This window comes from Carcharhinus amblyrhynchos, chromosome 26, assembly GCF_965287045.1.
Source record: "Carcharhinus amblyrhynchos chromosome 26, sCarAmb.v2.hapA, whole genome shotgun sequence".
Classification (NCBI taxonomy): Eukaryota; Metazoa; Chordata; class Chondrichthyes; order Carcharhiniformes; family Carcharhinidae; genus Carcharhinus; species Carcharhinus amblyrhynchos.
The window spans coordinates 12,875,098-12,887,710 of NC_137349.1; the positions used below are offsets into that span (position 1 = coordinate 12,875,098).

General features: G+C 44.6%; 1 protein-coding gene across 1 annotated transcript in view; it reads left to right on the forward strand.

The window, feature by feature from the left end:
• The window catches only part of LOC145358900 (uncharacterized), a 54,937-nt gene that overhangs the window by 19,632 nt on the left and 22,692 nt on the right, over positions 1-12,613 (forward strand). The window contains exons 6-7 of the mRNA XM_080213274.1: positions 2,046-2,126; positions 7,177-7,960. Of these exons, the coding sequence (XP_080069400.1) occupies positions 2,046-2,126; positions 7,177-7,960 (865 nt within the window). The remainder of the gene's footprint in view (positions 1-2,045; positions 2,127-7,176; positions 7,961-12,613) is intronic.

Below are 12,613 nucleotides of genomic sequence, written 5' to 3' on the forward strand. Positions count from 1 at the left end.
GAGAGTGGTAAGTTGCGTATCGGTTCTGGGGAGCGGGGAGACCTAAACACGCTGGTGAGTGCACTACAAAGTGATCAGGTGCCATTTTGGAAGGGTGCCCTGATCCCACAGTGCACTGGGAAACCCCCTCATTCTCCCCACAGACATTGTGATCCACCCTCCCCCTCATCAGTGACATGTTCTCCCAACCCTCCCCAACACAGGTCTCCAGCATCAGAGCATTGACCCTCCCACTGGCTCCCTCTTCATGACCCCCAACATGCCACCCCTTAATGCCTCATGCTTCATGCCCTGTCCCCTTATGCCCCACCTCACCATGCGCCACTCCTTCACGGCCCCCCCTACATAGACTGCCCTGTGTAGTCCCACCTCAGACCCATCCCCTTGGCTCTGCCAAAGTGCCAGGCAGGCACTGGCCAGATAGATCCCTGACCACCTGGGGGCTTCGATGCCTCTGAGCCGCCCATCACCCCCTCAGCATGGCCACCATGTCCGGTTTCCACTCATGGAGACAAGTAGTGATTCTCACCGGTCTCGCGCCATGCCTGAAGGATGGAACTGGGAATGTCTGGCATTGAACCGGCTATGCATATTTAATGCTACTTTAAATATGCTAATCAGCCTCATGTCCTTACTGCACGCAATCTGGTTTGCGTCATTAGAAAGAGGCTGGGACATTCGCAAACTGTTTGATACCGGATTTGGAGCTGATTTTTAGGATTGCACACAATTTTCCAGGATTGACACGACCTATGCCTGGTGCAGCGAGGCCGGAAAATCTCCCCTAATGTGTGTGTGTGTGTGTGTGTGGAATTTTTGTCTGTGCATCAGTGTAGCTTTCTGTGTGTATGTCTGTGCATATGGAATTTCTGTGTCTGCAGACTTTGTGTGTGTAGCATGTCTGTGTGTGTATAATTTCTGTGCATCAGAGTGTCGAGTTTATATGTGTGTTTGCAGAGTTCTTGTATGTGTATGTGGAGTTTTTGTGTGCCTCTGCATCATTTATGTGTGTTTGTGTATGAAGTTTCTGTGTGTCTGTGTGGAGTTTATGTGTGCTTAGTATATGTTTGTAGATTTTGTCTGTGTCTAGAGTTTATGTGTATTTATGTGCTGAATTCTTGTATATCTTTGTGTGTTTGTGTAGTTTGTGTGTGTGTAGTTTCTATGTGAGTGTGGAATTTCTGTGTGCGCATAGTTTTTGTGTGTGGAATTTGTGTGTGTAGTTTCTGTACAAATGTGGAATTTCTGTGTGTGTGTAGCTTCTGTGTGTGGAATGTGTGTGTAGTTTCTGTATGAATGTGGAATTTCTATGTGTGTGTGCGTAGTTTCTGTGTGTGGAATGTGTGTGTAGTTTCTGTATGAATGTGGAATTTCTGAGTGTGGAATTTCTGTGTGTGTGTATGTGTATGTGTGTGTGTAGCTTCTGTGTGAGTGTGGAATTTCTGTGTGTGCGTGTGTGTGTGTGTAGTTTCTGTGTGCCTGTGTAGTTTCTGTGTGTGTGTGTGTGTGTGTAGTTTCTGTGTGCCTGTGTAGTTTCTGTGTGTGTGTGTGTGTGTGTGTAGTTTCTGTGTGCCAGTGCAGTTTCGGTGTGAGTGTGGAATTTGAGTGTGTAGATAAGTGTCTCTTTGAACTCCTTGTGTATGTCTATGCAATAATGTAAACAACACGGAACCAGCAAATCCTTATCTGTACTGTTTGGTTTATAGATTTATTTTTAGAATTAGTAATTGATCATTTACTCTGGAACTCTGATATACACAAATCAATAAAACCCTGAGTGATTGTGTGTGAGGTTGGTTACTGCAGTTTGTACAGGTGGAGGAGGTGAAATGGCCTTTAAATCCGTTTCTGCCGGATTATTTTGCATTGTTGTAAATACTGGAGGGGGGGGCGGTGGATTTAATCCCTTCCACCGAATTGCTGCAGCAGGAAGGATTTAGGGGAAGTCACAATGAGTGATCCTGAACTTTCGCCTTCTCACAGACTGCCGTGTGTGTTTCTCTCGGGTGAATGATTAACCTTTCCTCGCTGCCATTTTCTTTCAGTAACGGGACCGGAGACCGAGTGTTGGATTCACCCCGAGAGACTGGCTGGGTGCGTGTCAAACTCCTGGGCTTGCAAGAACAGTATTGGATGTGGGATACAGCTGCCTGGATTTAGGGATTCCTGTCCGGGTCAGGAAGAATCAAACGTTGTTTTCCCCGCCCCGAGAACAAGTCGGATTAAAGGACAGCAGATCCCCGCAGGGAGCCCAGCCTGAGAGAGTGGGAAAGGTAAGGACGCTCTCAGAGTGAACGGGAAATCTTCTCTGGGACTTTCGCACCTTTGAAGATTTTTACTTTCGTCTGCTTTTAAATCCCATCTTTTGATAGTTGCCATGGTAATGAAAAGCAAATTTTTAAACTGCGCAAACGAGACTAGAACAGTAAGAAAAAGGTTGAGCAGATGCTTACTGTAGGTGAGTGACTCAGAGAGGGAATAGTTACGCAAATGTTGCAATTTGGGAATTACTGGTAGCAGAGAGACAAAGAATCTTATTCACTGGGAGATTATTAAATGTATAAATGTCATCGCCCTGAAAATGAAACAGTATGTGTGTGTTGGGATTCAGAAATCACATTTAATTTCTGACAATTGATAAAAATCTTACAGAGTGTTTCCATTTAGTTTCAGGATTTGGCGGGGGGGGAGGGATCTCATATATTCTGTGATTTGTTGTATCACTTTTTGCACCCCTCCGTTAGCAGTTGGTGTTAAAAGAATCGGTTAGTTTGTTAATCATTCTGGGAAGGTTAAAATTAAATTGTTTTGACTAACACGAGAAGCTCTAAGGAACAGAATTACTGCAAGTGGTTCAGGGCAGTTATTTTTTAATGTTTTACAAGCCAGAATCAGGAGCTGTATTGGAGTAGATTGGATTGGGAATGTGTGAGAGTTGCAGTCCTGACAGGGGGTTTATATCACAAGGAAAGAGATTTGCAATCTGTTCCTAGTATCTATAATTTAACCGGATTACCATCTGAATGTACCAGGCGCATTCCTCAAGCCTTCAAATCCCAAGGAATTCCTGTGTTTTGTGTTTTCTAATGGGATGAGTTGGAAGTTCAGGAATCTGCCGACCCTGGATTGAGGATGAACGTGTCAGTTGTGATAAAGTGACGGTGATAAAGTCCAAAGATGTGCGGGTTAGGTTGATTGGCCATGCTAAGAAATTGCCCCTTAGTGTCCAGGGATGCATAGGTTAGAGGGATTAGTGGGTATAATATGTAGGGATATGGGGGTAGGGCCTGGATGGGATTGTATTCGGTGCAGACTCAATGGGCCGAAGGGTCTCATTCTGCACTGTAGGGTTCTGTGATTCTATGAATAGTATTCTGGTCCTTTAGATTCAGAAAATCCTTATTTCAAAGTCTGACTCCAGAAACCGGAGTCCATAATAAGAACATAAGAACATAAGAAAATAGGAGCAGGAGTAGGCCATCTAGCCCTTCGAGCCTGCCCCGCCATTCAATAAGATCATGGCTGATCTGTCGTGGCTCAGTTCCACTTTCCCGCCCTCTCCCCATAACCCTTAATCCCCTCTCTTATCAAGAACCCATCAACCCGCTTCTTAAAAATATTTAGCGAGGCAGCCTCCACCACTTCAACGGGCAGAGAATTCCAGAGATTCACCACCCTTTGAGTGAAGAAGTTCCTCCTCAACTCCGTTCTAAACCGCCTCCCCTTTATCTTGAGGCTGTGCCCCCTAGTCCTACTGTCTTTTTTGAGCGGGAAGAGTCTCTCCACCTCTATCCTATCCATCCCATTCATCATCTTATACGTCTCAATGAGATCTCCCCTCATTCTTCTAAACTCTAACGAGTACAAGCCAAACCCTCTCCTCATAGCTCAATCCCCTCAACTCTGGTATCAGCCTAGTAAACCTCCTCTGCACTCCCTCCAGGGCCAAAATATCCTTGCGCAGGTGCGGTGCCCAAAACTGCACACAGTACTCCAGCTGCGGCCTCACCAATGCCCTATACAGCTGCAGCAAGACCTCCCTACTTTTATATTCAATCCCCCTCGCTATGAAGGCCAGCATCCCATTCGCCTTCCTGACCACCTGCTGCACCTGCAAGCTGGGTTTTTGCGACTCATGCACAAGGACCCCGAGGTCCCTCTGCACCGTCGCCTGCTGCAGTTTTTCGCCACGTAAGTAATAGTCATTCCTACCATTCTTCCTACCAAAGTGGACCACCTCACACTTGCCAACATTAAATTCCATTTGCCATTTCCTGGCCCATTCGCCCAGCCTATCTAGATCCTTCTGCAGACTCTCCACACCCTCCGCACAATTTGCCTTTCCCCCAATCTTGGTGATCTTGGTAATCCAGGTTAACATCCCTTAAAAAAACATCTGTGAAGCAGCCAGCATTTATTGTTCATTTCTGCCTCTGTTGAGAAGGTGGTGGCGAGCTGCCTCCTTGAACTGCTGCAGTCTATTTGTGGTGTAGGTACACCCACAGTGTTGTTAGGGAGGGAGTTCCAGGATTTTCATCCAGCGACAGTGAAGGAACGGAGATACATTTCCAAGTCAGGATAGTGAGTGACTTGGAGAGGAACTTCCAGGTGGGGTATTCCCAGGTAGATGGCAGTGTTCATGGATTTGGAAAGTGCTGCCCAAGGAACCTTGGAGAATCCCTTTCAGTGCATCTTGTAAATGGTGCACACGACTGCACTGTTCTTCCACAGTAGAGAATGTGAATGTTTGTAGAATGGGTTGCAATCAAGCGGGCTGCTTTGTCCTGGATGGTTTAAAGTTTAAAGTTTATTTATTAGTGTCACAAGTAGGCTTACATTAACACTGCAATGAAGTTACTGTGAAAATCCCCTAGTCACCACACTTCACACTTAATCCAATAAGGTTGGCCAAACATGACCTCTGGAATCCATATTCCTTTATTGCAGTTTCAGTTTCTTAAATGTACTTAGGGTACACTGAAGGAGAATTTAGCACAGGCAATGCATCTAATCAGCATGTCTTTCAGATTGTGGGAGGAAACCAGAGCACCCGGAGAAAACCCATGCTTACATGGGGAGAATGTGCAAACTCCGCACAGACAGTGACTCAAGCTGGGAATCAAACCCATGTCCCTGGAGCTGTGAGACAGCAGTGCTAACCACTGTGCCACCATGGTTGGTGTTGAACCTCTTGAGTGTTGTTGGAGCTGCCCTCATCAAAACAAGTTTTCCATCACACTCCTGAGTTATGCCACCTGGACGGTAGATGGTCTTTGGGACTCAGGAGGTGCGTTACACACCATGGGATTCCCAGCCTCTGACCTGCTCTTGTAGCCACAGTATTTATACGGCTAGTCCCAGTTGAGTTTCTGGTCAGTAGTAACCCCACAGGATGTTGAGGAAGTTTTTATGCCATGTCAGAACAGAGCCAGCTAGGTTGGTGTGGGATTGCAGTTCATAGAGGTCCAGACTGGGTAAGGGTGATGGGCTTCCTTCCAGAGGAACACTAGTGAAGAGGAAAGCAAAAAAGTGGTCACTCTTTCAATAACTTCAGCAGAAGATGAAATGAAATGATGGATCTCCACTTGAGTGTTTCCAGTGATACTTAATTTGAGGAAACCAATGAACAAGCAGGTTTGAGAAGGAACGTGCAATGTTAAAACTAAACTAGTTTGAAAAAAAGCTACAAGTTCTGAACTAGTTTAAGTTTAGTACATAACCAACAAGCCTAAGCTACACTCTCTACAGATACAGGCTGACTTGGTAAGTGGTCCCAGTCTGTTTCGGCAGTTAAGTTTTGTCAATGACTAGCAACATTAGAAGTATCCTTGATAAATGATTAACAAACAAAGCCACTACTGGTTTAAATCTGACAAACTCACTCAACCATATGGGCAAAATATATTTGATAAAAAATGGTCAAGACTAAATAAACAGCAGGTTTGTTTTGGTAGACAATGACTTGACTTTAAACTCAAATGAAGTTAAATTTGGTAACTAGCACCAAGTCAAAACTAGTAGTCAATTATTTTATTCCATGATTAGTTTGAAAGGTGATGGGGACAGACTAGAGGACTGGAAATAATTGGATATCTTTTTCAAAGAGGCAGCATTTGGGCCGAATGGTTTCTCTCTGTGCTGTGATTTTCTGTGACTTGCATTGAATTCCAATTTAGCTAGTTTGAAAATTCTTCATTGGTTAACTTGTTCAGATCCAATCTCTCACCTGTTGGAGTCAGCCTGTATCCAGGTCTGTGATGCTAAGCTTTCCACTAGTGGACCCTGGGACCATTCACACCCAATATCTTGGATTACTTAGCACCTATGATCGGGAGCAAGTTGAAAGAGAGTGAATGTGAATTCAAGCAGAGTGGATTGCTGAGTAATTTTAATCCAAGTTAATTTAGCTTGGTTATGGGATATGTTTGTACATGAGACATTGTACACCTCTCTGAACACATCTTAACCACTATCACTAAGAAGGCGTACGGTGTCTTGGCGTTTATTGGTAGGGGGATTGAATTTAGGAGTCGCAGCATCATGTTGCAACTGTACACTACTCTGGTGCGGCCGCACTTGGAGTACTGTGTGCAGTTCTGGTCCCCACATTACAAGAAGGATGTGGAGGCTTTGGAGAGAGTGCAGAGGAGGTTTACTAGGATGTTGCCTGGTATGGTGGGGAGGTCCTATGAGGAGAGACTGAGGGATTTAGGGTTGTTTTCGTTGGAAAGAAGGCGGCTAAGAGGGGATCTTATTGAAACGTATAAGATGATTAGAGGTTTAGATAGGGTGGATAGTGATAGCCTTTTTCCTCGGATGGAGAAAGCTAGCACGAGGGGGCATGGCTTTAAATTAAGGGGGGGTAGCTACAGGACGGATGTCAGGGGTAGGTTCTTTACCCAGCGGGTGGTGAGGGATTGGAATGCCCTGCCTGCTGCAGTTGTAAATGCGCCTAGTTTGGGGGCGTTTAAGAGATCTATGGATAGGTTTATGGACGAAAAGGGATTGGTATAGGCTAGTGGGTCATTGTTTTTGTAACTGGTCGGCGCAACATCGTGGGCCGAAGGGCCTGTTCTGCGCTGTAATGTTCTATGTTCTATGTTCTATCACCATCTCTTGATGTGGTATTGTTGACTTTACTGATGCAGTTTTCCTCCTTTTTATATTCATTTACAGATTTCATCAACCACCTTTAAACAATTGCCTGGGATTTACTGTCACGATGTATGAGACCCGGCCATTGGGGAGCCCACCCGCGTATAGCCCAAACCAGTTCAACCAGCCCTTCCTACATAGACCCTCTATGACAAGCTATGAAATTGACATACGTTCCCCCCCTCCAGGGTCTTACTACATTGAGGATAAGCCACAGCACTTCTACAAATGGAGCTCCCCACCAGGGATCATCCGTATTTTAGAGGGCATTGTGGTGATCCTCTGCCTCGCTACTTTTGCCTGCGTGGCATCAACACTGCAATGGCAATATGGTTATGGCTATGGCATGGGCGGAATAATGGGAGGCGGGTTTAACCCCTCTGGGTATGGAGGAGGGTATGGAGGAGGGTACGGAGGAGGGTATGGAGGAGGATATTACCCCGGGATGGGTTTTGGTTATAGCGGCCGCACTGACCCCAGGGCTGCCACTGGCTTCATGATTGCGATGGCAGCCATTTGCTTTATCGTTGCCTTGGCCTTCTTCATTGCCAGTGTCAGCAAGTCCCAGAGCTCCAGGAGCCGGAAGTTCTACCTACTGTTGCTGATATTCAGCGCTATCCTGGGTGGGTTGGAGCTGATTGCCAGTATTGTATACATCATGGGGGTCAACCCCATGGCTGGAAGTGGAGGATCCATGTACTATTCTCAAATCAGGATGTTGTGCAACCAGATCTACACAACTGGAGGTGGCATGATGATGACTAATCAATATCTCTATCACTATTGTATTGTGGATCCACAGGAGGTGAGTCACAGTTTATTATTGGTGTGGTGTGTTTCTTTGTAAGTTTATTGCTAAAACTTGATAAAGTTTATGATTTCGTAATGTCTGAATTATGAACTGTACATTCAAGGGAGGGTCCTGGTTTCGCCTCGCTTTCCAACTCGATCATTGGAGTGGAGTATCAGAAGAAGGCCGTTCTGCCTCTCACTTCTTTTCTATAAATAATTTCACTCTTGGCTAATCTGTAGCTCAACTCTATTTAATCATCTTTGCTGCATTTTGTGTACACCCATACCCAACAGGAGCCTATCAGACTATTCATTTTCAATGGTGTCAGTAATGTTTTATTCATACTTTCAGGGGCTGTAGCTTTGCTGGCTGGGCCAACATATAATGCCCTTCCCAAGGATAATTGGGGATGGACAATAAAAGTTGGCCTAGATATCCAGGGTTTCAGTAGATGTCCAATAATGACCTCAATGTAGTCATGGAGTCATTGAAGTTTACAGCACAGAAACAGACCCTTTTGGCCTAACTTATCTATGCAGCCTTTTTTTAAATCCCTAAGCTAGCCCCAATTGCCCGCATTTGGCCTATATCCCTGTATACGCATCTTACCCATGTACCTGTCTAAATGCTATTTAAATGACAAAATTACACCCGCCTCCACTACTACCTCTGGCAGCTTGTACCAGACACTCACCAGCCTCTGTGTGAAAAAATTGCCTCTCTGGACACTTTGGTATCACTCCCCTCTCACCTTAAACCTATGCCATCTAGTTTTAGACTCTCCTACCTTTAGGAAACTATATTAACTATCTGCTTTGTCTATGCCCCTCATTATTTTATAGAACTCTATAAGATCACCCCTCAGTCTCCTACGCTCCAAAGGAAAAAGTCCCAGTCTATCCAGCCTCTCCTTATAACTCAATCCATCAAGTCCTGGTAGCATCCTAGTAAATCTTTTCTGCACTCTTTCTAGCTTAATAATATCCTTTCCATAATAGGGCGACCAGAATTGCACACAGTATTCCAATTGTAGCCTCACCAATGTCTTGTAGAACTTCAATAAGACATTCCAACTCCTGTATTCAGTTTTCTGACCGATGAAACCAAGCATGCCGAATGCCTTCTTCACCACTCTGTCCACTTTCAAGGAGCTATGAACCTGTACCCCTCGATTTCTTTGTTCTGTAACTTTCCCCAATGCCCTACCATTAACTGAGTAAGTCCTGCCCTAATTCAGTCTACCAAAATGCATCACCTCTCATTTGTCTAAATTAAGCTCCATCTGCCATTCATCAGCCCACTGGCCCAATTGATCAAGATCCCGTTGCAATTGGAGATAACCTTTTTCACTGTCCACTATGCCACCAATCTTACTGTCATCTGCAAACTTACTAACCATGCCTCCTTTATTCTCATCTAAATCATTAATATAAATGACAAATAACAGTTGACCCAGTGCTGATCCCTGAGGCACACCGCTGGTCAAAGGCCTCCAGTTTGGAAAACAACTCTACAACTTCTGCCAAGAAGCCAATTTTGTATCCATTTGGATACCTTGCCCTGGATCCCGTGAGACTTAACCTTATAGAGCAACCTATCGTGCGGAACCTTGTCAAAGGCCTTGCTAAATTCCATGTAGACAATATCAACTTCAGTGTCCTTATCTACCTTCTTAATTACCCCTTTGAAAAACTCAATCAAATTTGTGAGACATGATTTTCCACTCACAAAGCCATGCTGACGGTAGCTAATAAGTACTTGCGTCTCGTGCTAGAGAGAGGTCAACCAGCCTCCCATCTATTCATTCTGTCCACAGTTCCTCAGAAAAGCAGCCAGCGTAATTAAGGACCCCACGCACCCCAGACATTCTCTTTTCCACCTTCTTCCGTGGGGAAAAAGATACAGAAGTCTGGGGTCATGCACCAACCAACTCAAGAACAGTTTCTTCTGTGCTGTTGTCAGACGTTTGAATGGACTTGCCTCACACTAAGTTGATCTTTCTCTTACACCCTAGCTATGACTGTAACACTACATTCTGCACTGTTTTGTTTCCTTCTCTATGAATGGTATGCTTTGTCTGTATAACATACATGAGGATGTGCTGAATGTAATATACTTATGTTTCGAATGGATGCAAACAGGGAAGAGCAATGCCAGGAAGGGTCCGTTCAACATGTGAACATGTAACCTGATGAGTATCAAGCTGGCAGGGCAAGGCGGACAGACAAGCAGGAGTATCTGCAAGGCATTAACAACATGGCAAAGATTCAGTAAATAGATAAGAGTTTTGATAGCACACTTGAATCTGATCTCCAAACCAAAAGCCAAGCACAGGAAACAATACTTTTCATTGTATGTTAATACATGCGACAATAATAAATCAAATCAATAATAAGTGGCACAGGATTTCATGTGAGTGCCTCTAGATTAGGATTGCCCTGAACTCTCCTGGAATTGGCAGTTTATCTCTTCAAAAAATTGCTATGAGCAACCCAGGAGAAAAAAAAAACCAGTGGAACAACTCGCTTTGTTTCTCAAATCATCAAATGTGAGAAGGAAAGACTGACCGGAATCCAATGAATAGTTCTGTTCACTTTTCAATTGGTTGTGTAATGATGAGGTGCCTCCAGGGTGTTGATCAACAACGAGCTCGTGTTGCTGCCTGTGGAGGCATTGGAAAGGGAGCAGAGGAGGTTTACCAGGATGTTGCCTGGTATGGTGGGAAGGTCTTATGAGGAAAGGCTGAGGGTCTTGAGGTTATTTTCATTGGAGAGAAGAAGGTTACGAGGTGACCTGATTGAGGCATACAAGATGATCAAAGGATTGGATAGGGTGGACAGTGAGAGCCTTTTCCCTTGGATGGTGATGGCTAACACAAGGGGACGTAGCTTTAAATTAAGGCGTAGTAATTATAGGACGGATGTCAGAGGTAGGTTCTTTACTCAGAGGGTAGTAAGGTCGTGGAATGCCCTGCCTGCAGCAGTTGTGGACTCACCAACTTTAAGGACATTCAAATGGTCAGTGGATAGGCATATGGATAACATTGGAATAGTTTAGGTTAGAGGGCCATTAGATTGGTTCCACTGGTCGGCGCAACATCGAGGGCCGAAGGGCCTGTACTGCGCTGTAATGTTCTATGTTCTATGAGTAACCCAGAGGCTGATGCTCTGGAGGCAAGACTTCAAATCCCACACGAGGAATTTAAATTCAATTAATGAATAAATCTGGAATAAAGTGCTAGACTCATTGATCATTTTATTATAGGCAGCTTTGGCCTAGTGGTATTATTGCAAGACAGTTAATCCAGAAGCTCAGTTAATGTTCTGGGGACCTAGGTTCGAATCCCACCATGGCAGCTGGTGGAATTTAAATTCAATTTAAAAAATCTGAAATTAAGAATCTACTGATGACCATGAAATCGTTGTCAATTTTCAGAAAAAACCCATCTGGTTCACTAATGTCTTTTAGGGAAGGAAATCTGCTGCCTTTCCCCGGTCTGGCCTACATGTCACTCCAGGACCACTTCAATGTGGTTGACTTCAACTGATTTGATTTGATTTATTATTGTCACATGTATTTACAGTGAAAAGTATTGTTTCTTACGCGCTCTATAGACAAAGCATACCATTCATAGAGAAAGAAATGGGAGGGTGCAGAATGTAGTATTACAGTCATAGCTAGGGAGTAGAGAAAGATCAAAATAATACAAGGTAGGTCCATTCAGAAGTCTGACAGCAGCAGGGAAGAAGATGTTCTTGAGTTGTTTGTTATGTGACCTCAGGCTTTTGTATCTTTTTCCTGACGGAAGAAGGTGGAAGAGAGAATGTCCGGGGTGCATAGGGTCCTTAATTATGCTGGCTGCTTTGCCGAGGCAGCGGGAAGTGTAGACAGAGTCAATGGATGGGAGGCTGATCTGCGTGATGGACTGGCCATTCATGACCTTTTTATGGCCTTGGGCAGAGCAGGAGCCATACCAAGCTGTGACACAACCTGAAAGAATGCTTTCTATGGTGCACCTGTAAAAGTTGGTGAAAGTCGTAGCTGACAGGCCAAATTTCCTTAGCCTTCTGAGAAAGTAGAAGCATTGGTGGGCTTTCTTAACTATAACATCGACATGGGGAGACCAGGACAGGTTGTGGGTGATCTAAAAACTTGAAGCTCTCGCTCCTTTCTACTTCATCCCTGTTGTTGTAGATAGGGGCATGTTCTTCACTACACTTCCTGAAGTGAATGACTATCTTCTTCGTTTTGTTGACACTGAGCGAGAAATCAATTCACCAGATTCTTCGTCTCATTCCTGTACTCTGCCTCTGCTGCCCTCTGAAATGGCTGCACATTTTGCCATCACCATCTCAAGGGCAACTAAGGATGGGCAATAAATGCTGGCCCGTGTCTCATGAATGAATTTGTGAAAAAGCACCATCTCAAAGCCAATTCTTGGTTCACTCTTGTTCCACGTTGGACAGTGCATTGAATCAGCTACTGATGTGCTGGTTACGGAGTGAGTCAAACCTGATAAACATCAGCTTCTAATCAGTAGATTCCGAGATCACTCCTGACACTTCCGTAATCTTAACAGACAAAGGTAGGAATGAATCGAATTCGGTCCTTAGCCTGTCCAGGCCTGTGGGGGAAATGTTTGAGACAGGTTTATGGGAGACACTA